The sequence below is a fragment of the Embiotoca jacksoni genome, unplaced genomic scaffold (genome assembly GCF_022577435.1).
Source record: "Embiotoca jacksoni isolate LCO1_2020_lvr unplaced genomic scaffold, fEmbJac1.0.p SCAF_71, whole genome shotgun sequence".
In the NCBI taxonomy this organism is placed as follows: domain Eukaryota; kingdom Metazoa; phylum Chordata; class Actinopteri; family Embiotocidae; genus Embiotoca; species Embiotoca jacksoni.
In genome coordinates, this window is record NW_027185427.1 from 277,300 (window position 1) to 305,200 (window position 27,901).

Genomic DNA, 27,901 nt, shown 5'->3' on the forward strand with positions numbered 1-27,901 from the left:
ACTCACCTCTGGCAAAATACATCATATAACAATAACACTGTTGTCTGTGTTTCTTGGTTGTTTGTATATAATATATAGATATATGCTGTACTGTATATACTGTGCATTTTATATCTTTACTATTTTACTGCCATTTTATTGCTTTTCTATTGTTCTATTATTATCTTATTGCTTCTGTATGCTGCTGTAGCGAAAAAATGTCCCCTCGGGGATTAATAAAGTAACTACCTAACCTAACGACTTACTATGTCGTAATAATTACTTAATGTGTCATAATAATGACTTACTATCTCAATAACGACTTACTATATCGTAATAATGACTTACTATCTCAATAATGACTTACTATCTCACAATAATGACAAACTATTTCATAATATCTCCCATCTCCTCTTTGTAGCATCTACAGTCTTTCTTTAACCAGGTCATTCCTTCTTACCGGGCCGGGCCAACACACCAACCGTTCTGGATCTCCGAGACACAGAACATGTTGTGATGGATCACTTTAGGGACTTCACAGCTTCACCTGCAACACTGAGGACACAATAACTTCATCTGCAGTGACATCATCATCAAACTCAGCTGCACTTTGTAGCTGAGTTTGATGTAGGAGCAGGTGTCCCCACAGGAAACAGAACAGAGACTACAGGTGTTCTTGAAGTCCTCACGTCTGTCCTCCATCCAATCAGACAGCTGCTTTTTGGGTGAAACGTTAAGCTGCATGAGTCCCATACAACATGATGATGTGTGTATGTGCGTGTTATTAACGGTCGCTCAACACAAACAATGACAGAACATCAAATGCATGATCAGATTGGACGCCTCTTAAGACTTACACAGAGCAGCGTTTCCATGGCAACGGGGACATGATGGCCATCACATGGTCAACATGTGCCACGTCCACTGGAACAAATGAGAGCACGACACACCTGAATCCAGGATGGTTTGGAACATTTAATTTGCTCTCTTTTTTAATCGTTTCTTGTTTTTTGTGAAAGAAAGATAAAAAGAAAAATAAAAGACAACAGAAAGATTAATCCTACAAAGAGACATTTTCCTCAGCTCTCTTACAACTCGCTAACTCATTAACTCCAATAGTTGTGACACTGAAAGCGATGCATAAATGTGTCAGTCTTTCTTTCCTGGACTGATGGAAGGGGACGAGGGCAGCGGGTTCGGCGGGGTCAGTGATATGTCGGAGGTCGTACATCGTGATCAGACGAGGAGGGAGGGGGCTGGACTGGCCCCGCCTCCCACGCCTCGACATCCAAGTCTCTCTGCAACAGTCTCTGAGGAGGATGGGAGGAGGAGCAGGGGAAGAAGGCCAGGATGTAAACGAGGACCCCGCCCACCCAGCTCAGCTCCTCTCTCTCCGCTGGGTCATTCGCTCTGTGGATCCTCCAACGGTGCCGGAGTAATCTGGCTCAACAAAAGACTGAGAGGAGAGGAGCTGCTGCGGACTGGTGGGGGGGTATATATGAGCAGCAGACGGTGATCAGCTTTTACTTTAACAGGGCTGACGTTTCTCTCAGACTGTCCTGTTGGTCACCTTCCATGTTGGACACCAAGAACACACCGAGACCATCCACAGGTCCCCGACCTCTGAAACCATCCACAGATCCCCGACCTCTGAAACCATCCACAGATCCCCGACCTCTGAAACCATCCACAGGACCCTGCCAGATCTCTGAAACCATCCACAGGACCCCGACAGACCTCTGAAACCATCCACAGGACCCTGACAGGCCAATGAAACCATCCACAGGACCCTGACAGATCTCTGAAACCATCCACAGGTCCCTGACAGGCCACTGAAACCATCCACAGGACCCTGCCAGACCTCTGAAACCATCCACAGGACCCTGCCAGACCTCTGAAACCATCCACAAGACCCTGCCAGATCTCTGAAACCATCCACAGGACCCTGCCAGATCTCTGAAACCATCCACAGGTCCCTAACAGACCACTGAAACCACCCACAGGCCCCTAACAGACCTCCGAAACCATCCACAGGTCCCTAACAGGCCACTGAAACCACCCTCAGGTCCCTAACAGACCACTGAAACCACCCTCAGGTCCCTAACAGACCACTGAAACCATCCACAGGACCCTGACAGATCACTGAAACCATCCACAGGACCCTAACAGACCACTAAAACCATCCACAGGTCCCTAACAGACCACTGAAACCATCCACAGGACCCTAACAGACCACTGAAACCATCCACAGGCCCCTGACAGACCTCTGAAACCATCCACAGGGCCCTAACAGACCACTGAAACCATCCACAGGCCCCTGACAGACCTCTGAAACCATCCACAGGTCCCTAACAGACCAATGAAACCATCCACAGGTCCCTAACAGACCAATGAAACCATCCACAGGCCCCTGACAGACCTCTGAAACCATCCACAGGTCCCTAACAGACCTCTGAAACCATCCACAGGCCCCTGACAGACCTCTGAAACCATCCACAGGTCCCTAACAGACCAATGAAACCATCCACAGGGCCCTGACAGACCTCTGAAACCATCCACAGGGCCCTAACAGACCTCTGAAACCATCCACAGGCCCCTGACAGACCTCTGAAACCATCCACAGGGCCCTAACAGACCTCTGAAACCATCCACAGGCCCCTGACAGACCTCTGAAACCATCCACAGGGCCCTGACAGACCTCTGAAACCATCCACAGGGCCCTAACAGACCAATGAAACCGTTCCAACAATCGTGGCAGATTTTTCAGCACACCATACATTGGTCAAAGCTGATTGGCTGAAGGCTGCTTCCAATCTAACCTGCTGTATGCATGCAGCAGCACACAACGACAGGAAAGAGCGCGGTCAAACCTCGAAATTCAGGACGTGAATTCAGGTCTGGTAACGGCAGACGAAGGAGGGGTTACCATGACAACTAACATATAAAGTAGCTGTGCGACTTGTTAAACTTTTTGTTCCCTTTGGACGGTGCTGAGAGTAGACACTGCAGAGCTCTGAAAACATCTTAAAGCTTCACTGAAATATAATAAAAGAAGAGTTTTTGGAAGCTGAACATTTAAAATCCAGTTAAAACGTGGAGGCAGTTTGTCTTTGAGCTGCGCCGCTCACATCATCTGAGTAGGAGGACGAAGCTTTTACATTAACGACGGGTCAAATTAAAACATGCTCTGTGAAAGGTGTCAACAAACCCACACAGTCATCACCTGACCCAGCAGCTCCCCACACTGTCAGGGCTTTTCAGCATCTTTCAGCTCCTTGTTTTGGTTGAGTGGCCCACAGATGTGCGACATCACTCTCATGTTCGTCAGCTCAGTGCTGTGTTCCTGTGACAGCGTCGTGTCAGAAGTCTTTAGAAGGACAGAATAGCTTCTCTACACTGCTGCCAGTTAGCATGTGTAGCCGCGAGGCTAACCATCTCTTATTGTAACGTCCACTAGCGTATGAGCGAGCGGGAGAAGCGGGCGTCAGCCGCTCCGGCCTGTGTGGTCAATGAAGGGTGGAACCAGTTCATCTCAGCGCTCAGCATGGAAGGTGACCCGTGTGTGATGTCTTACGTGAACGCTAGCGGACTACGGTGACCACACATCAGCTACTGAGCAGAACTTAAGAGGACCAGTTTTGTCCATGACACTGAAGAAACAGGTTTGTCTACATGCTCCTGACATGTAGAGGGTTTCCTTTGTGATATAACTGTACACACGCATGAGCACACTGCAGGCCGAGCAGGGAAATATAACGTTGGCTTTGTGATTGGGAGGAGCTGCTCTGTCAGTCTCTGAGGAGAAGAGTGGAGGGACTCCGAAGAATCGGATCTGATATGAAAAAAGTCAAGGCGGCGCAGCAGCCCCGAGATCAGTGTTGATGATGAAGATGAAGATGAAGATGATGATAAGTGTCCTGCTGTACAAAGGAGACGCCTCAGTGTTGCTCTGGTACGGAGAGCTGTGGGAACGGACTGATGCTGGTTTCTTCTCAGGGGAGGACGAACAGGGGTCATGACACTGAAAACAACCGGAGACGGCGGAGGAGGAACTGAGATACATGTGGTGGTGGTGGTGGTGGGAGGAGGGGTGGGGGGGGTGACAGCTGCTGTACATCTCAGACGTGCTACAGTCCCGATGAGGAGAGGGTGAGAGGAGGCTTCGACGAGCCTGGACGGATACGAGGGCGTCCCACCGATCGTCTCATGATGGACCGAACACAGAAGACAGACGGGGCAGATGAGTGCCACACAGCACTGGTTTTGGTATACTGGTTTTGGCTGCGGTTGGCAGGTCACTCAGGGTTGGGGGGCTGGAGGGTTGGGGGGGAGGGATGGGTGGGCGGGCGGGGGATCTTTATTTTTTTTCATGCGGGGGGTGTGGCAGGTGTCCCTCTTAACTGCCGTAGTGCATGGTGTTGCTGGGGATGACCATCGGTGAGGCCATGGAGATGGCAGCGCCCCCCATGGTGAACTGGTTGGTGACGGGATAGTAAGTACCGCTGTTGCTGGGACCCGACTGACCCGTGGTGGCTCCTGGAGGACAGAACACATCGATCCATTCAATTAAAAACTCCTGTTAGTCAATGATCAGTCCCTCCAGGAGTTCACTGACTGTTTTTTTATTGATTGTTTTCATCAAAAATGTTTCATTTTGCAACAGATTTTCTAAAAAATTTCCATTTAATTTTTAGAGCATAAAATTGCAGGAATTAGATAAAATTGCAGGTTCAGACAATTTTTTTTTAGTATTTTTTAAGCCCTACCTTATAAAAGAATAAACATGTAACATGTCACTTCCTGTGATAATAATATCACATCACAGGAATATTTTAGTTCTAATCATTTTATTATTTATTTATTGAACTTAGAGAACCATGGAGATAAAAGGTCCTAAAAGCTGCGTATGTTTCCAGAACAGACCGTCTGTGACTGGAATATAGAAACAAGGACTACATCATCTGTCAAAATAAGAGCTTTAGATGCCGTTTAATTCATGTTCATTCAACACATAGACCTGCTGGATGAAACAAACAAAGTGACGTCTCTGACAACTGTGTATAAAACACGTATAAAACTAAAAACATACAGTAATAAGTCATCACTTCCTTTTAATAATAAACATTTAATCAGATCATTTTAATGTGAAGACCACATTTCCCACAAACCCCGTCACTTCCTGTTTCTCCTCTTGTTCCAGTGAACAGAGTTTTATTTGGTGATGAAAACAGGAGTAGAGACTTTCTGATTGGAAATGAGGAGTTATTGTTGATAATAAAGAGACTTTTGCTTGAAAAGATTTACTTCATGTCATTAATACTTTCAGCACAGATTCTGCTGACGACATTTTTTGTGGAAAAATCACGGGAATGTAAAAAAATTGCAAGCTCCCGCAAATATTGCTGACTTTGCTTGAATTTGTGTTAATGATTGTGACCACAAGATTTCCTGGAGGGAATGAATAAAACCGATGTGACCGAGTTCCTGTGGAGGTGGACTTACCCTGGACAATTCCTGTGCTCATGATGGAGCCCATCCTGGAGTGGGTGTGGTTTACAATCCCTGTGTTCACTGGGACCAATCAGAGGACAGGACGTGTGTCAGTACATCAGACTTGAGCAGGATAAACTGAGTGTAACATGCTGGATGTTGCAGAGAAAGACTGAAGCGATAACAATGAGAGCAGGTGAAGAAAACTGTGTCGACGCTGGACATTAAAGCGCTTTTTGTTACAGGTCAAAGGTCAGACAGGACGAATGATGTCATCTGAAGCACAGAGAGCAGGCGAACTGTGCTGCGAGCAGGTGAAGTGAAGGTTCGTACCCAGGGGGATGAGGTTGTTGTGAGACACCGCCGGGCCGCTGCCGATGACTGTGCTGAGGTCATAAGCTGCAGGCATCCCTGCAGAGGACAGACAGGAGACAAAGCACTCAACATTTACTGCAGACTGATGTCATACACAGCTCTGCACCGCACGGGGGACGGAGACGCAGAGAGACACAGAAAGACGCAGAGAGACAAAGAGAGAGACACACAGAGACAGACAGACACTCAGTCACACAGAGACACATAGACACTTATAGACACACACAGAGACACACAAACACACACAGAGACACACACTGAGACACAGACACTCAGACACAGAGACACGGGTTACAGCAGCATCAATCATTAGGAGGTGGTGGGAGTGGGGGGGGGCGGCGCGCACACACACACACACACACACACACACACACACACACACACACACACACACACACACACAATCTGGGTCAAAACCAAGTACATGGCTGGACCCCCTATGAAACACTAGAGGACCATTAATATGAACGAGGGCTTTTAATTTGAAATAAACAGGAAGTTGCAGCATTCAGCTGTAACTATGATCCCTCACTGTTTATTAATAAACCTGCTGATGATGATCAGAGGCTAACAGTTTCTGTATGATCCCAGATGTGCAGACCATATATGGACTTCCTGAGAGTTCCATTGGGTATTTTTAATTAAAGTATTTAATTGATCTTCAAGTACAAAAAATGAACACCATCAGTAGGGGGACATATAGCCCTCAAACAATATCACGATATATCTGTGTATTAGAGAAAAAGATCATAAAATATGTGATTATTAATTTTAATTACATACAATTTGAACAAAATACGTGTTATAGATTTATGTCAGCATAAATGTAGCATGATGCCTTCAAATATTCATCAAAAACTAAACAAAAATGATCGTAGTTTGTAAACAACAGTCACTCAAAGTGAGCTTGAGATCCTGCAGACAGCGCTGGGATGGATGTGGAGGTGCAGACATCTGCTGCTCTGTCAGGACGACGACTTGTGATCAGCTGTCGAGCTCATAATTACTTATTCACCACTGTCGGCATAATCAACAGCGTTCTGCTCTGATTTTCGAAAGTTTAGCGTCAATGTTTTCCCATTAAAAACATAGTTTTGGGCTTTTGTTGCACTTTTATTTCTTTACGAGTTGACTCTTTGATCTGAGCGTCTGCTGAGCTGTGTGTGTGTGTGTGTGTGTGTGTGTGTGTGTGTGTGTGTGTGTGTGTGTGTGTGTGTGTGTGTGTGTGTGTGTGTAAAGGGGCGGAGCTGACCGGTGTGAAACACACACAGAGGACAGAGGAGGAGAAATAACACGACCACCAATTAAACTGTCAGTTCTGCTGCGTAACAATATGACGTCATCACGTCAAAACTGCCATTATCACGATGTGAATTTTTCATATCGTCTGACAAAATAATACCGATACTATCGTGAACTATACTTTGCTGCCTTCCGCATCTGTCTGTATGGATTCAATTCATAGTTTCATTACTTCATTTCAGGATGAGCTTTGAGCTGTTGAATGACAGTATGAAGAGGTTGAGTGGGACGAGCAGCCGTCTGGTCTCTGGAGACACTTCCAGATCTGAGTGCTGCTCGGCCGTGAGCCACCGAGCTCTTCTATCGGCTTATTGAACATGTTTAATAATCGCCAAATGGAACTAGAAGAGGGAAATGTTGTGGTTCAACTGGACTGCAGTCTGCACACAATCACATACATCCACGGTGAAAACAACCCAGAAATCCAAGTTACAGGAAGTCCCATCCAACAAAGTGGAAGAGAGACAAATGAGGACAAATATATCCCCATCCGTTTATTAATAATCACCTATAGGACTCTCACATGTGGACAGAAAAGTGTCTGTGACCAGATGTTTGTCGGTTTCACATGACGGAGCCGTGTTCAGTGGAATATTTAGGTCCAGCTTCACTCCAACTCACACTCAGCACCCACCTTCAGGTGAGTTTCTATGATGTCACTGACCACCTGACACACTTCATGTTCCCACCTGCTCATTCATATTTACAGTTTAAAAGTCATCAAATATATCAAGTGTATGAAGCAGGTGGAGAACGTCTACCTGGTTCACCTGTAGTCTCCACCCTCTAGCCCCACCCTCTAGCTCCACCCTCTCTGCCTCTTTGTATTCAGGTAAACAGGTGTCTCTGTGTGTGTTCACCTGATACAGACATCCCCTGATTCATGCTGTAGGCTGACCCCGTGTTCCACATGTTCTCGGATGGGGAGGTGTAGTGTGAGCCGGGAGGGGGGTTGGGGGTGGAGCCTGTGTACCTGCAGAGACACAAACGTTGGACATTAGAGGAGACGGACATCGCGGCCCCACCAACACCACCAACACCACCACATGCTGTGTGGAAGCTGTGACGAACATCCAGGTGTGTCACAGATGAACTCACCTGAAAAAGGGGTTCTTCAAGTCCAGGAGGTTGCTGGACTTTGAGCCTGTCTGGTCCACCTGCGCAACAATACTGATGTCGTAGCTTTGTCTGTAAGGGGGGGGGGGGACACATGTTAATACGATTACGTCCGATATGTACTTTCTGTTTGTGTGCATGTGATACCTGTAGTTTTAATCAGCTGAAGGCCGACCCGGGGAACCATTGAATACAAAGATGCAGCCAGTTAGCTTAGCTTAGCACAAAGACTGGAAACAGCTAGCCTGTCCAAAGGGGACAGCATCAGTCTACAAGCATCTCTACAGCTCAATAAAGAACAGATTAGATCTCACTTATTTCATCCCTCTGAGATGTGTGTGTATAAACAGTTATATCACAGAGACATTAATGTGTGTCACTGCACGAACTATGACACTGCAAAGTAAAATGTGTGCAGGCCCTGTTGGTCTGAGGTCTTATTTAGCTCTCTACTCAACGTCATGATACACATGATGATGAGAAAAAACATTGAGTTCTTCTCTCGTTTAACTCCAGCAGTGACAGAGAAGTCTTCATCAGATTAGAAAACAAAAGGAGAAGGCACAGTTTGCTGCTAACAATACGGCAAACACACGAGTCAGAACAACAAAGAGGCTCCGCAACCCACTTAAAATACAGACAGACTCCAAAGTCCTGTGAAACTAGTAAAATCACCTTCTTAAAGTGTGGGTGCCATGGGGACAGATAAAGAGAGACTGAGGTAAAACCCCTGATGGTGTCGAGCAGCCAGCTGCTGGAAGAATCTGTTTAACGAGCCAACAGCAGATCTTCACATCAACACTTTGTTCTCTTTGCTCCTTTTGCACGATTTCATTAACATTTGATTTCACTGCCTTCAATATCAGAGTCAGTACTTTGATTTGTTTCCAACCTGAGTGCGACAGACTGTGTTCAGAACAAACATCAAACAGTCAGTGATGTCACCACGTTGGTTTGTGAACATTATGAAGCCTCCAGTTCAGATTCTGTCCGTCACCATCTTGCTAGTTCTGAGCGGTTTGGAGCAGGAAGTGACCATATTTGGACGAGCTGGGGGAGGAGCCAGCGGTGGATCTGACTGATCTGATTGGAAACCTGACGATACTACGTCCCGCTCACCGATAGCTGTAACCTGACTGCACCACAGGCCTGTCAATCAAACAGACACGCCCCCAAAAACAGGTCTTCTTGGATCTTCTTTTCTAATGAATGAGGGATTATTTTCAGATGGACCTCCAGAAAACTAATAAGAAGGAGTGACTTTAGCTAACAACACCGAGATAACTGATGGACACATTTTATTCACTTTGGATTTGATGAGAGAAGTTGAATGGGAGTCTATGGAGCCGGAGGCTTTTTGGAGCCGACCTCTAGTGGCACTCGGAGGTATTGCAGCTTAAGACACTTTTATAATCTGCTTTTATGTCAACTGTTTATATACAATCTGTGGTTCAGAAGCAGCAAACACGACCCACACGACTCTCCTACCTCTTGTTGGCCACCAGCATAGCGGTGCCGGACAGAGTGTCCCCGGCCTTGGTGAAGAGGGGGGACTGCAGCAGACAGCGCACCTGGTACCAGTGGGTGAGGGGCTCTGTGGGTGCTGTGGACAGCCATACTGTCATCCTGCAGGAGGGGGGGTAAACAGGGGAGGGGGCATCAGTGTCTGCTTCAGGTTCAACACACTGTGTCATGTGTGCATCAGTGAGCGGCTGACTTACGATGATCCCATGAACGCCACGTCGAACCAGAAGGCCAGGCCGTGCACCAGGCCTGAGTGCATCATGTGGAACTTAAAGGGAATCTCTATCCTGTGACCAAAACAAGAGGTTCATCACTGAACGAACACACACACACACACACACACACACACACACACACACACACACACACACGCACACAGGAAACAGGTGCACACACCTGTACAGATCGTCTTCTTTGGCCTCCAGGAAGTTCACTGTGTATTTGACTGACTTGGCCATCAGAATACGGATATCGAACGTGTCCTGCAGAAAGAAGAACAGCGACACACCAGGTTTCACTTGTACTGCTGCTCTCAGGTGAATCAGAACCCCTCCCAGGCTGCACAACATCCGTCCCCCAGCGACAGACCAATGAAACAATCACACCACGTATGTGTGCGATGGACAACATACCACGATTGGCTGGCGAAAATACTCGTCCACTGCTGCCCCCCGCAGGGCGGACAGGTCGACACCGTGGAAGGACGGCTGGTACCTGAGGGACCAACAAGACAGTTTGGTTTCAATTCACCTCAGCTGCTGGGAAAGTGCTGAGTCGTGGCTACGCACATGTTTGGTTTTTTTGCACAATCTCAATATATCTTTGGATGGAGAGAACCAAACATTTAGAGGATCAACACTAAACTCCTTCATCCGGCTGCTTTATGTGATGACGACACGAGAGGAACACAAGACATGTTCTTCCAACAACATCCTGTTCATGTAAAAATGAACTGAATGCCACAAAACTGCAGCAAGAAATGGAACTTTTTACTGACTCCAACTAAAACCAACCAGATAGTTTGATTGCAGTTAGACGCACTAATAGCAGCGTTCCCTCTAGATCAGAAGTCATCTCCTCGACTTTCATTGATTCCCTGATGAAAAAGATGAAACTTTTCATCGCCTAAACTAACTACTCTCATCGTCTCATGTCCCACTCATTACAGCAAAATCTGCTCAGTCACAATAATTTACACGGACGGGTTTAATTCACAAAAATAAATAATAAAGTAAAAAGGAAGGTTCGAGAGCATCCCTGAGGATTCAACAATGACATCATGAGCCTGACGACGCATCAAACTACGGGTTACTTTACAGGTGAGGTCATATTAGTGGGTGCAACGTTCCTCACACTCAGACCTCCACAAACACCCTGAAGCTGCTGCACGAAGCTCCAAGATTCAATGCAGAAGCTCCACGGCTCTGATTTCGTAGTAACATGGAAAAGCTGCAGAGTTCACCACCTTCACGTATGACCTTCGTAACGGCACATAGACGGAAGCAGCACGGTCTGGAGGCATTTATTTCGACATCAGTCAATAGTGGAGGAAGTATTTATTAATTTCAGATACTGTAGTTAGGGTTCCGTCGCTCCAGGAAATCACAATAATTAATACAAATTCACGCAAACGCCGTAATCTATAAAAGCAACAAATGACGTCATCAGAAGCTGAGCTGAAAGTATTAACAGCATAAAGTAAGTCTTTACAAACAAAACTCTCTTCATTAAAAAAAAACAAAAAAAACTCCACAGAGCAACAGGCAGAAAAGCGGGAAGTAACGGGGTTTGTGGGAAAAGGCGTTTTCACATTAAATATTATTATTATCATGAAAAGGCATGATTATATATTTATTCTTTTATCAGAGAGGGCGTTCAATTTTTTTTTTCTAATTCCCGCAATTTTACGCAAAAAACTTTTGATCACAACAATCACATAAAACTCCTGGAGGATCTGAATATTAGTGAACTCTGAACATCTCATCAGTCCGTCGTCAGTCAGGAGGAGAACAGCTGATATCACATACTGAGATGTCTTTAAGGGAACTCAATTCAACACTCAACACTTTTCAAGATGAAATGTAGATTTTAAATACAGGATGAACGTGAGTGCAGATTAAGTTTAGTTTGTTGGAGGCCTGATGCCCCCCCGCCCATCCCCCACCCTCTGCCCCTCCTTACCAGAAGTTGGCCTTGGTGAACTGCTCCATGTAGAGCTGCTCGTCTGTGAAGGGGGCCAGGTGGACATCTCCGATGGTGGGGAACATTTTACCTAAAACATAGATAGAGGAAGACAGCGTGAGCTCTTGCCCCATAAAGTCAGAAAAATATCTGTGAACCTGCATTTATTTATTATTGTTTTTATTGTTGCACATTTATACTTTTCTTGTTTTGTCTTTCTATTTTGCACACCGTGGGACTGTGAGAAACAATATTTCGATCTCTGTATGTCTTGCACATATGGTGGATTGACAATAAAGGTGACTTTGATTTTATGAACATTTAATTCATTTGGATCAAGTTTAAACAACAGATTCTGCAGCTGCTGGAAGAACAACAGAATTTATTATTCATCAACACTGACTGGACGTCCACATGAAGAGCAGTGAACTTTTCTTCACAATCATCATCCATCAGTGAGGTCATCGTTGGTTTGTGAACGTTATGAAGCCTCCAGTTCAGATTCTGTCCGTCACCATCTTTGCTAGTTCAGAGCAGTTTGGAGCAGGAAGTGACCATATTTGGACGAGCTGGGGGAGGAGCCAACAGTGGATCTGACTGATCTGATTGGAAACCTGACAATACTATGTCCCGCCCACTGATAGCTGTAACCTGACTGCACCACAGGCCTGTCAATCAAACAGACACGCCCCCAAAAACAGGTCTTCTTGAATCTTCTTTTCTAATGAATGAGGGATTATTTTCAGATGGACCTCCAGAAAACTAATAAGAAGGAGTGACTTTAGCTAACAACACCGAGATAACTGATGGACACATTTTATTCACTTTGGATTTGATGAGAGAAGTTGAATGGGAGTCTATGGAGCCGGAGGCTTTTTGGAGCCTGAAGCTACAAACAATTTTATATCCAGTCTGTGATTCGTCCACAAATGGGTGAGATCACTGTGACTCGCTGTGACCTCAGAGACTATCTACAGACGTGCGGTGTCTTCCTCCACTCTACCACTCGACCTCCTCACCGTTGGGTTTGAGGAACTTCTTGGCGTGCAGGTAGCTCTCCAGCATGCGCTCGTTGAACAGCATGTAGCCCATTGGCTCCGAGATGATGATGTCCACCTGCTCGGGCAGCGTCACCTCCTCCACCTTCCCCGGGATGACGACCACACGCTCCCCCAGGCGGTTACTGTTCACCAGCACCTGCAGGCCAGAGGATGCCGTCACTGAGGCTGAAACACCGCCTGCCCCGGTGTGAGGGGTCGGGGAGGCTGCAGCTCCAGGTCACATACACTCACAGTCAGGAGACTGATGTCAACGTGAATGTGTGTGCGTACCTCGGCATGCTGAGCCATGGTGCTGGCCTCCACTGCGTACACCTTCCTGGCTCCAGCCTGGGCTGCGAAGAAAGACAGGATCCCCGAGCCACAACCCACATCCAGCACCACCTGCAGGACAGAGGAGGAACCACAGGCGGAGCATTAAAATGGACAAATCTGTGACATCATCAATGATTAAATACTGAAATCCAACGGTATGAGATTTTGGTCTGTGCGACGGGACTCCTCAAGGTGTTTTTGCGTGCGTTACCTTGTCCTTGAAGTCGGTGTGGTTCTGGAGAATAGCCCGTTGGTAAGTCCCTGTCCGAACATAGTCTTGCATCATGTTCTGTTGCTGGGAGAGGTAACCGTAAAACTGCACACAGCAAAACCAAACGAGTCAGAACATAGTTTTTATATTAAGTCCACATATCATACAAAACTACATGTTTGTGTTTCAGACACGGTCCAGGATCACACCGCGGTCCTGACCTCGTCCTCTACGTGTGGTGTTACATTTTTTCCCTTTAGTTTAGTTTATTGATTTTTTTTTTCAAAGTTTTAATGATCGTGAGGGCAAGTGTTAAAGGTCGAAGCTATCAAGATGGTTTTTATTTCATGTTTCTGTCTCGTCTCTCAGAGCTTCAGGTTTCTGCAGGTCGTTTTCAACAGTTCCCTCAGCGTTACATTGATCTGTAGGGGGCGCCGCAGGCCTTAATGGGATAATACGAGAGGAAAAACACAACTTCGTAGACATCCTCTGAGAGAGAAGGATCATGTTTGACAGCTGAGTCAGCGAGAGCACAGAAAAATAAAATACTGCCATCAAACCGGGAAGAAAACAGATGGCATCTAAAAGGACATTGGCAGGTAAAGCTGCCTCACTGCTGAGCCACAGAACAAAGCCAGTGATGATGATGATGATAGCAGGACAGTCTGTCTCTGTGGATGACTGTTAGGATGCTCAGGAGCAGATCTTCCATGTTTGTAGAGAAGCACAGAGGAGACTGGGACTCCCGCTCTTTAAAATGAAATCATCTGTATGTAAAGAAGTTCTCTACATTCAGACGGACGTGTCTTCATGACACCAACACATACGTGTCTTCCTGTCGGGAGGCACATCTGGCTGCGGTGACAGTAAAAAGGCTCTTTGAACGCCTCCTGGAACGAACTCTCACACACTTTTAAAAACAATGGAATTCACAAGAGGCTAAAAACTGTGTTGTTGTTTTTTTTCTGCCTGAATATTCCTGTAATGAATAGACTAGAAATAGTGTGTGTTGTAAAAGGCAGAATGGATTCAAACCGACCGGGAAATCTTCAAATTAGAGCGACTCAAAATGTATGTGAATGTGTGTGTCTGTGCGTGTGTGTGTGTGTGTGTGTGTGTGTGTGTGTAGAGGGGGTCGAGAGGGGGGGGGGGGGTGTGCTCTCACCTGGAAATACTGTACAGCAGAGGACTCCTCTGTTCTGTCACTGAAGACTGAACGCTCTGACGCGTGTCCACGACAGTTCTTCAGGAGGTTATAAAAGGACTGAAAGTCTAAAAAAAAAAAAAAAGAGAACAAAGACTTTTGGAGTTTTGTTTCACTCCAAGTGAAGGACACTAGATATTATATTTATATATGTGCAGCCCAGCCATGTTGGCCCCGCCTCCTCCCAGTCTGCTGGGATAGGCTCCACCCCTCCTCTGATGGCCACACAGTATATGACATCATATCAAAAGAGACTCGGGCATCCACACCAGCTGATGGTCTGTGCTGAAGGTGTTGAAATAAAGAAGAGAGTCTTCAGACAGTCCCGTGTTGTGATGAAAAATGATTCGGCTCATTAGATGTTTAAAAAAAACTGCTGAATTTACATACGAGGTGAAAAGAAACGCCGTGGCTCAAAATTTAACTTAATTTACTTTTAAAGACGATAAGAGAAAATGGATTCATGAAGAGCATTAACTGCTTGTGACAGGAGCGTAAATCCAATAAAGAGGAGGACAAAGCCGCTAACTTCAGCCTTCCCTCTGACACCATCCTCTTCACCGTCTTCCTCGTCCTCTGCAGTAACGCCGGCTTCCTGCTGGAGGCTTTTTCCTCGTTTTGGACAGAAGTGTTTACAGGGTGCGTTCAACAAAGACACAACAGGTCCTGGGGTGAAGATCAGGTGACATTCTCTGAGCATTTAAAGCAGAGCAGGTGGTCCAGAGGGCCTCTCGTGTACCTGCAGGTGAGGAGAACTGTAGCAGGACGCTGTTGCAGCCCAGCGTGATGATGAACGACTGCTTCCCCACGCGGCTGCACTCCGTCTCCCTGGAAACGGAACACTTGAACACACTCGCCTCCTCTCCTGGAGAAGAAGAAGAAAGGGAGGGAACAAAAGATCAGAGAGACTTCTCCCCCAAAAAAACTGAAAACACACAGAGAGCTAATCCTGCTGAAACTCTGCTCGGCTGGATGAACTTGCTGAAGGTCAACGAGTCTGGATGAAGTGACCATCACCATTTATCTTGCTGAGACTTAAGATCATGATTCTCTCTCACAATAACTTTTATTGCACTCATTTACCTGATAAAGAATAAAACATGACTGGGCCTGATAAGAACAGGTTTAATGCCCAACTCTGTGCGCACCTCGTTGCTGAATATTACCTCAACGCTGCAGCTTTATGTCTGAAGATCTACGAATCAAACGGTTTAACGGCATACTTTATATTTCATCGACTGGGAGGGAATTTGACAAATTGATTTGTCCACATTTTAAAACTTTCTGTTTGAGACTATCGGAAACGCGACATCACACACATCAAAGACAAGACGGTACAATCCTTAATAATAAGTAAACATGAAATACTGAGATTGATTGAGGAAACCTTGTCAATTTCAGATCCCTTGTGTGAATGAAATGCTCCAGCTGATTCTAATAAAACCCTGCTGAGTCTAAATGTTCAGAAACAACAGATCACCGATCATCACGGATGAACCTGACAGAGAAGATGACATCATCATGTAAACAGTCGACCTGATAGTGTGTCCAGTCATCACAGTGTCTGGTAGTTGTCCCTGCAGGTGCATGCACTTCTCAGCAGCAGAGACCGAGCACACCAACGTTCAGCTTCAGTCTGACACCTCCTCTTTAATCAAACACAACCTGAACAAGGATTTCCTCTCACTCCTTCTCACCAGGTGTGTTTTCCTGCTGCTCTGCAACACGCGGTGTAACGCTGCGTTGTTTTCGGTTGAGGAGAGAAAGTAGGAGCGCTTGATTTGACGCAGCTGATGTCCAGAATGAGAACACGGCGGGGTGGATGTCATTTAGAAACGAGCTCGTATAACGGTATGAAGGAGGAAGAGGCTTTGGACTCCTTGGTTATACAGAGTAAGTGTGCAACCCAAAACAGGAAGTGAGTTTGAACAAAACGCAGCTAACAGGCACTTCTGATGTTAAAATGTACTCAATGTCATTTCTGAGCAGCATTTTGCGTGCCAGGCAGAGAAGTGTTTTCATGCCCCCACTCACACATTACGCCTGAGAACACACTTCCTGTGTGGGAGAGCAGAACGCAGCAGCCTCGGCCTCTTTATCTCACACGGGCTGCACACGACTGCCGACACATCACCGGGAACCCGGCGGCATGAACACGCTCTCCTCGACGCGTCCAGATAAAACGGTTCCTCAGCTGCTGCTGGCGACATCAGTGTTTCAGGATCTACATTACTGATTTATATTTACATGTCCAACAGAGCAGCAGGATCACCAGGCTGAAATCAGAGGGATTTTTATCATCAGGAAACAGTCCAAAACCAGCTGTGTTTACCTCACGGATCCCAGAACCCAGAGAAACCTTCTGGTCCTCCGCCTCACCAGATTAAGCTGTGTGGACCCCTCACAGTCGAATCAGCAGGAAGAACTCCACTTTGACTGTGACGTGAAGCAGCCACTGCTGTGAAGCTCCTTCCACATAAAACAGTGGCGACACAGAGCTTCTAAAGGCTTCCTGTGATGGAATATGTCATTTGATTGTGTGCAGACCGCAGCAGAAACAACAACTAAGTCATCTTGTCCTCGATTCTTCACTCAAAAACACAATTTTAACAAAAGCCAAGAAATAAAACTCTGAAATCACAGAAGGACGTCTCTCAGACTCGCCTCTGTAAAACCAATATTTCTCCAGGCAGGAAAAACCCTCCTGGCAGCGCAGCGGGCCTAAAAACAGACCCGGAGACCAGCCTGAGCTAATCCAGCGTCTATTAAAGGATTGAGAGCAGCGCTTCAGATTTAGAGATGCATCCTCTGGGAGGAACGCCAGCCACGCAGCCCAGTCACCACAACAAAACACACACACACACACACACACACACACACACACACACACACACACACAGTCGTTACAAACAAGGACGGTCACAGCAGGTGTTCTCTTTAGACACCGTTCACAGTCCTCTGACATATTTAATGTGATCGAACACGAGTAGAGACGCGGGTGGATTGATTCATCATTTAAAGTGAGATTATTAAAATAAAACAATATTATAGCAGAAAGTAGGAGGCGAGAAGTGGCGTCAATAGTCTGCCTGGTTGTGGAATAAATAAGTGATTAAACCTCCAAACTGAGCACGGTAAATAAACACTGCAGTGCTGCCAAAGGACAAATGAAGCAACACAGCAGCTGAGGCTCAGATTTCCCCAAACAGGCCGCCGACTACATTTCCCATGATGCTTCGACTGATACTGAAGCGTCTCTTCGTGTCACACTGAACTGGACAATGTTAAAGTCCTCCAGTTGGTCGGCAGCCGCTCTGACATTAATCCGTGGTGCTGAGATAACCCTGATGACATCATCACCAGAGGTCAGGTCACATGACACCAGATTATTACGACACAATATTACAGCTGTTTGAAACATTGTGCAATATGAAGGGCAGTCACATATATATTCAGATATATTGTGAACCTATAAAATATTACACAATGTCCCATAAGTCATTGCACATTTGAATTAACCTGACCTGAGTAAAATCAGTGCACTTCCCCTTTAATGTTGTCATTTCTTTGTAAAGTAAATCCAGTTCTGAAAACACACTTGTGTTACACAGCATGAAGGAAAAGCAGCGTTCACACAGAGTCCTGCTGGCTGCTGGTTCCTCTTCACGTCCACGGTTCAGTGGGAGGAAGAAGCTTCTGTCCCGACGGCATCCGAAACCTCCACCGAATGAGTCACAGCATCCACATTGATTATAGGATCGTATTTGTAATTGAAACGCCCGACCGTACTACATGCTGAAGGAACGACACCAGCAGCTTCAAGGCTGCGTTTCTGAATATTAAACTTAACGATCAATATAAAAAGAAGAAGAAGGAGGGATTAAAAAGGAGCTGAATGTGCTACAATCAGCTCATCTTTGTTCTCGGGAACCGAGTTGAGAGCTGAGATGGATTTCTGGGAGCTTCACTGACACAGATTTGTCTTCCCATCACTTCCTCTGACAGTCTGCGTTTCTTGTGAATCAGAAAACATTTACCTGCCAGAAAAGTGAAGACTTCTGCCGTGACAACAGAAAGCTGATGTGTCTCGGCTGGTTTACGTCTTATTTCTTCTGTCTCACACTTTAAAAACAACATGAGCGTGTGTTTAATGCAGGAGGCCTCAGTGTATGGGCAGAGGAAGGTCTGTTGGTGGGGGAATAAATAGACACATCTGCTGGTCCTGGTTGGTCCCCCTCCTTCATCATACCACCTCACCGGGACAATAAAGGCCCCACACAGGCACAGGTGAGTCAGTGCCGAGCACCAACTGATACGTACGTCCCAAAATAAATTATGCAACATATTTTTCCATATCGCGTGCCTGCTAACCAAAACAGAGAATCTAACCCCAGACATCAGTGAGAGGAGGCAGGTTGGACTGGAAACAGATGCCAAATATCATACAAAAACTAAAACAACAACAGCACCAACCTAAAAGTCAACCAATAAAATCAAAGCAACAGAACCAGTGCCTACAATACCCACAATGTCTTGTTGTTGCAGCTCCTTTTTTTGATTAAAAACATGTGGTCTTCAGACCCAGCTGTTCTTTACCTGTCCTCACAGAGACTAAAGCCTGGTCTCCTGGCCAACATCTGGAAACAGATTCAAAAACTGTGGAAGCCCCCTTTAATGTGAAATACTGGACAGTGTGCTCCATTCACTGACCCTGTACTCTAAACATAACTGTTTACAGATGAGCCCAGCAGACGCCACCAGTCCTGGTTCACCAGTCCTGGTTCTGTCCACACACTGTCTGATCTAACTGAGTGAGTGTGTGTGTGTGTGTGTGTGTGGGGGGGGGGGGGGGGGGGCTCGGTGGCTTTCTCTAGCTGGGAGCATCACTGTGAAGCGGCCAGCAGCTTTCAACGGGACGTCCCGTTGAATAAGGATAGCGGATGCTGCCTCCTTCTGCTGAGGGCGGGGGGTTGGGGGGTTGGGGGGGGGGGGGGGACCCGGCTATTGTTCCAATGAGAACAAAGATGGATGCATAAGTAATGAGGGCCCGGTGCCGCTCCGCCACCTGAAACACAGAGGCTGCTGCGCTACGAAAAGAACAAGCTTCAAAAGTTTAGGTGTATTATCACGGAGCGACTGAATCCAGAGACCGGACCGGACCGGACCGGGCCGCAGCCACGGTCCGGTCCGGTCCGCCGGGTCAGAAGGGATGCCCTCTGCTCTCCGGTCCAAAACAACTCAGAGGAGCTAGTTCACAGCAAACACTCTAATCCCCGTCCGCCCGGGTCTCTGCGGGACCGAACTTAAAAGGTGCGTTTACGGGACCGAGGACATTTGTGACCCGCTCGTGAGACCGGAGGACAACACGCGAAGAGGCGCGCGCGTGCTGCGTGTTGGCGCGTCACCGCGCAGCAGCTAGCGGCATTGTTTAACTAGCATTAAAGAACTCTTGTCCGAGCTGCCTGTTCGCGGTTCGTGGCTGCGGGACAGCACGTTTCCACCGAGCTCCCCACAGCGGTCAACTTAAACAGCGGCTGGGAGCCCGAAGTTTAAAAGCATCCAAATCCAACCGCACGAGGAAAATGTAGAGTTTTAAAGGCTCCCTCGTGACGAGCAGGAGCGATGTGGTCCCCAGATGGGTTAGCTTCTTGGCGGCTAGCGCTAGCGCTGGCCAGGCTAGCCGTGTGTGAGCATTAGCACTGCATAGCATTAGCTGTGGCAGCTCCGGGAGGCCGACCGTCCGGGAGCAGCGGCGGGAAAGGTCAACTCACCATTGGAGAGATTGATGAGGGCGGCGTCCTGCGAGGTTTTCACTTCTAACCGCAGAGGCTGCTGCTCCGAGTGCCGCTGTATGTCTCCGTTGGCGTCTCCGATGGAGAGCAGCCGCACGCCGGGGAACACCGAGACCGCCATCTTCGATCTGGAAGTAGAGACAGGTCGGTGGCGCTCACATCCAACCGCGCACCGCTCTCTGCTGGAGGCAGGCTGGGCACCAACGTGCGCAGCCGCCGCAGCAGCGACACCTGGCGGCCCGCGGCGGCCAGTGTGTAAACACAAGGAGACGGGACGTCATACCATCCCGGAGCTCTCCTTCCTCCTTCCTGTGTTTCCACATTTGTGGGCATCGAAAACAAACGTAATTTCTGTAACAATGAACCAGAATCATTAATACATTTATTTTACCATCGTACACCTTCTGTTATTTTCTGTTCTGGAATGGAAGATTATATAATGGGGCAAAATAAATGTTAGTGTTGAAATTGAATGTAAAAATGTTATCACATATTTTGAACATGAAAATCATAATTTTGAGTTAATTATAAATGTATTAATTCTCGACGGCAATTTTTTTCACTCACAAATGTAGAATGTCAAAAATCTCCCCCAAATTCACCAGATTTTTGGGTGAATTTAAAGATTATGTTAGACTCTCAAACAGATTAATACTAAGAAAAGGAACAAAACTGTCCGACTGTATGAAGAAATTCTTGAAGAGGAATAATATGCTATTTTTATGTATATCTTTTTCTCCGATTTTTTTTTTTTTTTTTGCATCAAGGGAATTTATGTATTTAAATCCATCTATATTTATTTATTTTTATTTTATTTATTTACTTATTTTTTTTACTTTTGTTATTTTTTATTCTACTGTCCTATTATTTCCACATTGCTACGTTTTCTGTATGAAATAATGAGTAATTGTCTACATTGTTTGTAAATTTACATCTTGTTGAATAAAGTTCTTAAAACTAAAATCTTTTACAGCGAATTTATCCTACGAAAGAAGTGTTGGACAGATTTAAAGTGAACATTGATTATACCTGTGGTACACAGAAACTATATTTTACCATGAACATTCATATGTATTTTGGAAATATTTTTTTATTTCCTAAAGGACTCATGAAATAGTTTGCTTGAAACGTTCTACGTGAATAATGTTTTTATTTTATTGTATCTTGTAAAATATTTTTTGTTCATAAAATTCTTTAAAAATTTTTTAGGATAAATAAAATATTAATGTACATCATTTAGATTTTATGAAAAGAAGAAAAACAGAACCGTCAGGAAATCAGGAAAAGAATTATTGTGGTAACAATTTAATGTGTTCACATAGAAGCTACAGGAGCGAGCTAAGCTTCCTGTAATAACATGTACGGGTCAACATTAGGCACGTTTGCTAACATGACATTGATAATTGCATTCATTATAAAACATTGGCTGGATTCTTTATCAATAATTGTGTAAATTAAATTACATCTAATAGGAATTTCAATTGTCTTTAAAGGGTAAATATAATTTCATTCGACCATAAATCCCACAGAGGTTAAAGTCATATAAAACAGTGAAAAGCAGCACATCTTCATATCGAGGAGCTCAAATCAAAGAAAAACACGTCAGTCTATCCCTGAAAGGATGAATCTGTTATCAAAACAGACACACTTCACTTTCTGTTTGTCAGGTGATCAATTAACAGACCAAAAAGATGCAAAGTTGATGCCAGATCAAATTTCAGTGACAGACAAAAATAACTAATGGTAAATTTCAATGGAGATTAATAAATGAATAATTACACTCATTTAAAGGTTTCTCCCAAACAGACGACAGGAAGTGATGCGTCTAAATCAGCTGTCGGGTGTCACAGTGTTTGCGGTTTTCAAAGTAAATGTTGATGCAGTGACTGAAAAAAAAAGTGTATTTTGTACACGTTTCACAGTTATGTATTCTAAAAAAAAAAAAAAATTTAAATGTCCTGGGATACATTTATAAATAGATATAAATCGGACTGTTAATTAAATCTGGAATCTTTGAACATGACTTTTTTTTTTTTTTTCTACAGTCGTCACAAAGTGTTTTTAATCCACTTAAAACCACCCGTAAAAGGCCATAAATATTGGATTTGGTCATACAGACAGAACGACAGCATTAATGTGTGTTGTTTAACCACATGTGCGCATGTACACACACAGAAACACACACATCCCATTGAAATAAATACAACACAGCGACTACATGCCTCAGCTTCATCTTTACTTCACTGACAGCTCTCTGTGTGTGTGTGTGTGTGTGTGTGTGTGTGTGTGAGTGTGTGTGTGTGTGTGTGTGTGTGTGTGTGTGTGTGTGTCTTTCAGCAGCGGAGGTGCACATGACAGAAGCCCACACTGCAGCGATCAGGTGTCCGGCTCTCCTTCATGGCCTGCAAAGACAGAAATACATTTAGCTTGCAGGGTTTGTGTCTCGAGCTCCAGAAGACAGCACGTCTGTTGTTCAAAGAAGTAGAACGTTTCTCGGGGAGGGAGGAGAAAAAAGGTTTTAGGAACATAAAATAAAAGCATGAGTTTTAGAGGAGAGGATCACTCGCACCTCAGAGGAGGACACATGACTTGGGAGGCCTGAAGGGGTTGTCGCTGGAGGGCACCCCAGTGAGCAGAGGGTCTTTGTGGGCATTTTGCAAACAGAAGGTCTTCAGTTCTGCAGCAGCCTGAGAAACCTGAATAACATCCAGAGGAGAAGTGAGAAACCTGCATCCATCGACCTGTATCTACAAACTAAAAAAAACCAACACTCATTTTAAACTTAGTTTTTATTTTTATTTTGCTGTATGTAATTATATACAAGGAAAGCATTTAAATCCCATATTATACACTTATCCAGTGTTCTAGTTTCAGTCTTGACCTCCACCAGAAGATATTAAAAACCATCCCTGCAGTTTTCTGTCTCCTCTGCAGCTCTACAACAGCAGCCCGTCTGTGTCTGTCTCTTTAAGGCTCAGTGACGTCATTCTCTCCTCTGATTGGCCGACTCTTTTCTGAGTGACACTCGCTCAGACCAATCACACGACCGCTCTTGTGTTTTCTTCTACGCTGAAAGGTTGGACAGTGGGCCCTTGCTGCAGGCGGACATGTGACATCAGCGTGAGTTCGTGACATCACAAACGTACGGGAAGTTCAAACAGCGCAGTTAAAGACAGGCTGTGTCTTTCTCTGTGGAGCTTGTGAACGGACACGACTCTTATCGATTATTAAAAAAATAATTACAGTCAGCTTTAATATCTGTGATCAGGGGATGATGTCATAATAGTGACCGTCCTGTAGTGGGAGGAGCTGGAGAAGGTTTTGTTGTGCTGCTTTTATTAGGAATAAAGGTCCGACACACTGGTGTTGCTGATTTAAAACAGACGTTTCGTCTGAGTGCAAACTCAGAAATATACTCGATAATGAATTCGATACATCGCTCACACTGTCACATTGGCTTGAAGGGTAAAAAATTACAACAGAGTCAACCTTACAAGGTAGAGTGTGACGTTTCAGATGCACATTTACCGGGCAGGAAGGGGTTAATAAAAAATAAAAAAAAATAAAAATAAAAAAAATAAAAAAAAAGGTGCTATTGAGATGAATTGTGGGAAATGTCGTCTCAGCTGAAAACAGGGACGAGATGTCGGGACGTCTGCTGCATCAGTCTCATGATTTTCTGATTCAGAAATCGCTGAGTGCTGCTTTAAAGGAGTTCAGCTTCTCATCTCTGGTTCAAAGGTCATTCATATTCTGGGATGCACTTTAAGTCTTTCTGACTCAGTGAGGTTTACAACTGACTTTCTGTTATAAAAGTGATATATGACATCATATGAAAACACCGCAGGGGGTCAGCAGCCGAACCTTCACTGTCATCTTCCATCTGGGTAATATTAAAGTGTCCAGAGTGGATCTGCTGGTTCAAACTGTGACTGATCGCAGGACTCTCAGCCTGAGTGAAGCTCCTCTGTTGATGTCTGAATCCCGGCGGGCTCAGACTTCCTTTTCTAAAATAAATCGCCACCCAACAATCCCAGCAGTCACACAGCAGCACAATCAACAAAGCTGTGACTGTTGGAGCTGCTCGCTCACAGCAAATCTGTTCTCACCGCTCACATTTAAAGACCACTGCGAAGCCATTCAGCGCCAAAAATATCACTTTAGTCTTAGTTTTAAAAGTATGACGTAACTTATTGTAACTCGTTTTAATTAGTTTGTCAGGAGAGGATGAACTCAGACGGAACAGAAACTCCATTTAAACCTCATTGTGAGTTTGAAATACAACAGTCAAAAACAGGTTAAATCGTGTAAATTCTCGACACTTTGGAGGATGAATTAGTTCGCATCCCGCGACACATTTAAGATGCGCCTCAGCGCCGGAGTCACGCGCGCAGTGAGCTTACCTTGATCCGGCGGACGCTGGCCTCCAGACGGAGCTGCTTCACCGCCTTCTGCGCGAGGACTAAGCCGCTGTTGGCCGCGCTGCTGCTCGACATGACTGAGTCCAAACTCCGGAGGAACAGAGGTCTAATGTTCCCGGCACAGGCTGCGAGGAAGTTCACCTTCCGGTCCACATTTTCAAAATAAAAAACTCATTCACTGGGTTTCCTCTCCCAAAGAGGGCATGTTTTCATTTCGTTTGTTTGTTTGTTTGTTTGTTTGTTTGTTTGTTTGTTTGTTTGCTTGTTTTATTTGTCAGCAGGATGACTGAAAACTATCTAGTAGGGCAGCATTAGCTGAGGAAGAACCTGTTCAAATTATTCTGAGAACCTGAAGGACAGCTGGCCCACTACATGTCATGCATGTTAAAATCCATCAGATGGCGGTACAGTTCACTAGTGAGGAAAACATAGGCCATCCCATAATTACTGTATCACAGTCTTTCACAGGTTTCAGTGAAGAGATGCTCAGACTTCATACAGTAGTCGTTATTGAGCGCTGTGGGACGGAAGACTCATAGAGGAGGACCACAACAACTGGAACCACTTTTGTTTAGATGTGTTGTCTTTGGTCTATTTGCAATTACATTACATTACATTTCATTTATCTGACTCTTTTATCCAAAGCGACTTATAATAAGGTCATTTCAACCATGAGGGTACAAAACCAGAACAGCAAGAATCAAGAAAATACAATTTCTTCCAGAAAGCCAAACTACAAAGTTCTATCAGTAAGTGTCATTTTAAGCTACTAAAGTTCTACGGTTCAAGGTAAAGTCTGAAGAGGTGTGTTTTTAGTTTGTGGCAGAAGATGTTCAGAGTTTCTGCTGTCCTGATGTCGTTGGGGAGCTCATCCTACCATTTAGGAGACAGGACAGCAAACAGTCGGGATTTTGTAGAGTGTTTAGATCAGTGAGGAGTGACAAGCCGATTGGGCTGGGATGGAGGGTTGGACCATGTCCTGGATGTAGACTGGACCTGATCTGTTCACAGCACGGTACGCAAGTACCAATGTTTGGAAACGGATGCGGGAAGCTACTGGTAACCAGTGAAGGGAGCGGAAGAGGAGGAGGAGGAAGAGAAGGAGGAGGAGGAGGATGATGAGGAAGAGTAGGAGGATGATGAGGATGATGATGAAGAAGAGTAGGAGGATGATGAGGATGATGATGAGGAAGAGTAGGAGGATGATGAGGATGATGATGAGGAAGAGTAGGAGGATGATGAGGAGGATGATGATGAGGAGGAGGAGGATGATAAGGAGGAGGATGAGGATGATAAGGAGGAGGATGAGGAGGAGGAGGATGAGGAGGAGGATGAGGATGAGGAGGATGAGGGGAGCAGGAGGATGAGGAGGATGAGGGGAGCAGGAGAAGGAGGAGGAGGAGGAGGAGGAAGAGGAGGAGAAGGACGAGGAGGAGCAGAGTAGTGTGAGTGAATTTAGGAGGTTAAAGACCAGTCTCATTCTGGATGAGCTGCAGAGGTCGGATGGCGCTAATAGGTAGACCTGCCAGGAGGGAGTTACAGTAGTCCAGACATGAGATGACCAGAACCTGGACCAGAACCTGGACCAGAGCCTGGACCAGAACCTGCGCCGCCTTCTGAGTGAGAAGAGGACGTATTCTCCTGATGTTGTGCAGCATGTATCTACAGGAACGTGTTGTTGCAGTGATGTTGGCAGTAAGAGAGAGTTGACTGTCGAGTGTCTCCGAGGTTCTTAGCAGTCAGGGTCGGGATAACAGAGTTGTTGAAGGTCGTAGTCAGGTCGAGGGTGGGACAGTCTTTCCCTGGAAGGAAGAGCAGTTCGGTCTTATGGAGGTTGATTTCCAGGTGGTGAGGACATCCACTGAGAGATGTCAGTCAGACAGGCAGAGATTCATGCTGCTACCTGTGTTTCAGATCGGGGAAAAGAGAGGATCAGTTGGGTGTCATCAGCATAGCTGTGGTAGGAAAAGACATGCGAGTGAACGACAGAGCCGAGAGAGTCGGTGTACAGAGAGAAGAGGAGGGGACCCGGGACGGAGCCTTGAGGGACACCAGTAGTGAGAGGACTCTACCACACAATAACATGTCTCTGAATCAGCCTGAGCAAAAATAAAATAATCCAATATTACAGCATTCAAATAATGTCTACACTAAACTTCATAAAATATTCACGCTCTCACAACATAAACAGGTATTTTCTTCATCTTGGAGTAACCCAGAAGTAAAAGGGGGGATTTTTATTTGATGTGACCCTCCTGGTTCTCCAAGTGTGTGAGAACCATATCTGATCCGGCTACTGATAAAACAGCGACATCTGATGAAGACGTCAGGCACAGTTCAACCTGATAAGAAGCAGTTTGGAGTGTAGTTGTGATTTGAAGCTGAACATTTATAAGGGAGAAGAACATTTCGCAGTAAAAGACACTTCATCAATATTATTTATGGTTTTGTTGGGAAGAAAATCGTAAAAATCTGACTGTTCAGTCTATTTGGTCTATAATCTTATGATAAATTAAAGAAAATATTGATTGGTTCAAATTAATAAGAAGAGATGAGCGGTCCACAGTGTACAGCAGCAGACATGAATGTATTATAGAGTTTAATAAGTAAAACAATAAAAAGATACTGTAACAGATAAACCAAAGGGAGTAAGAGAGGAAGGGGTGCTTGTTTTAATGTGTATGTGAAGAACCGACATTAGAAAGACATCATGAATAAAAACAAACTCTGAGATGTTGACGTGAAGTCAGTTTCATCTTTGAGAGAATAAATGTGAGCAGAGAAGACTCCTATTTGCTTTCTTTTTTAGTCTTTGGCTAAAAATCCCGATCCACGCTGGATATAAGCTTATTTACATTTTATTAGAAAATCTATTCCTGCAGAAAATTATGATTTGGATTTCTGAACTGTCCATTTAAGATAAACTAGATTGT

General features: G+C 45.3%; 2 protein-coding genes across 2 annotated transcripts; both read right to left on the bottom strand.

Annotated features, from left to right (window-relative positions):
• Positions 1-934: 934 nt before the first annotated feature.
• On the bottom strand, positions 935-20,757 carry carm1 (coactivator-associated arginine methyltransferase 1). The gene is made up of 16 exons (XM_069177298.1): positions 20,527-20,757; positions 15,495-15,620; positions 14,717-14,823; positions 13,552-13,656; positions 13,299-13,409; positions 12,987-13,164; positions 11,968-12,058; positions 10,419-10,500; positions 10,183-10,268; positions 9,984-10,073; positions 9,751-9,888; positions 8,245-8,334; positions 8,007-8,119; positions 5,803-5,880; positions 5,482-5,550; positions 935-4,515 (listed from the first exon to the last, which is right to left on the bottom strand). Exons 1-16 carry the CDS (start codon positions 20,666-20,668, stop codon positions 4,376-4,378), a joined length of 1,746 nt encoding a protein of 581 aa, XP_069033399.1. The 5' UTR covers positions 20,669-20,757; the 3' UTR covers positions 935-4,375.
• A 1,067-nt stretch (positions 20,758-21,824) lies between these two features.
• On the bottom strand, positions 21,825-25,078 carry LOC138215243 (guanine nucleotide-binding protein G(I)/G(S)/G(O) subunit gamma-5). Its single transcript, XM_069177300.1, has 3 exons — positions 24,951-25,078; positions 23,117-23,243; positions 21,825-22,949 (listed from the first exon to the last, which is right to left on the bottom strand). The coding sequence occupies exons 1-2, from the start codon at positions 25,041-25,043 to the stop codon at positions 23,118-23,120; spliced, it is 219 nt and encodes a 72-aa protein (XP_069033401.1). The 5' UTR covers positions 25,044-25,078; the 3' UTR covers positions 21,825-22,949; position 23,117.
• Positions 25,079-27,901: the final 2,823 nt, after the last annotated feature.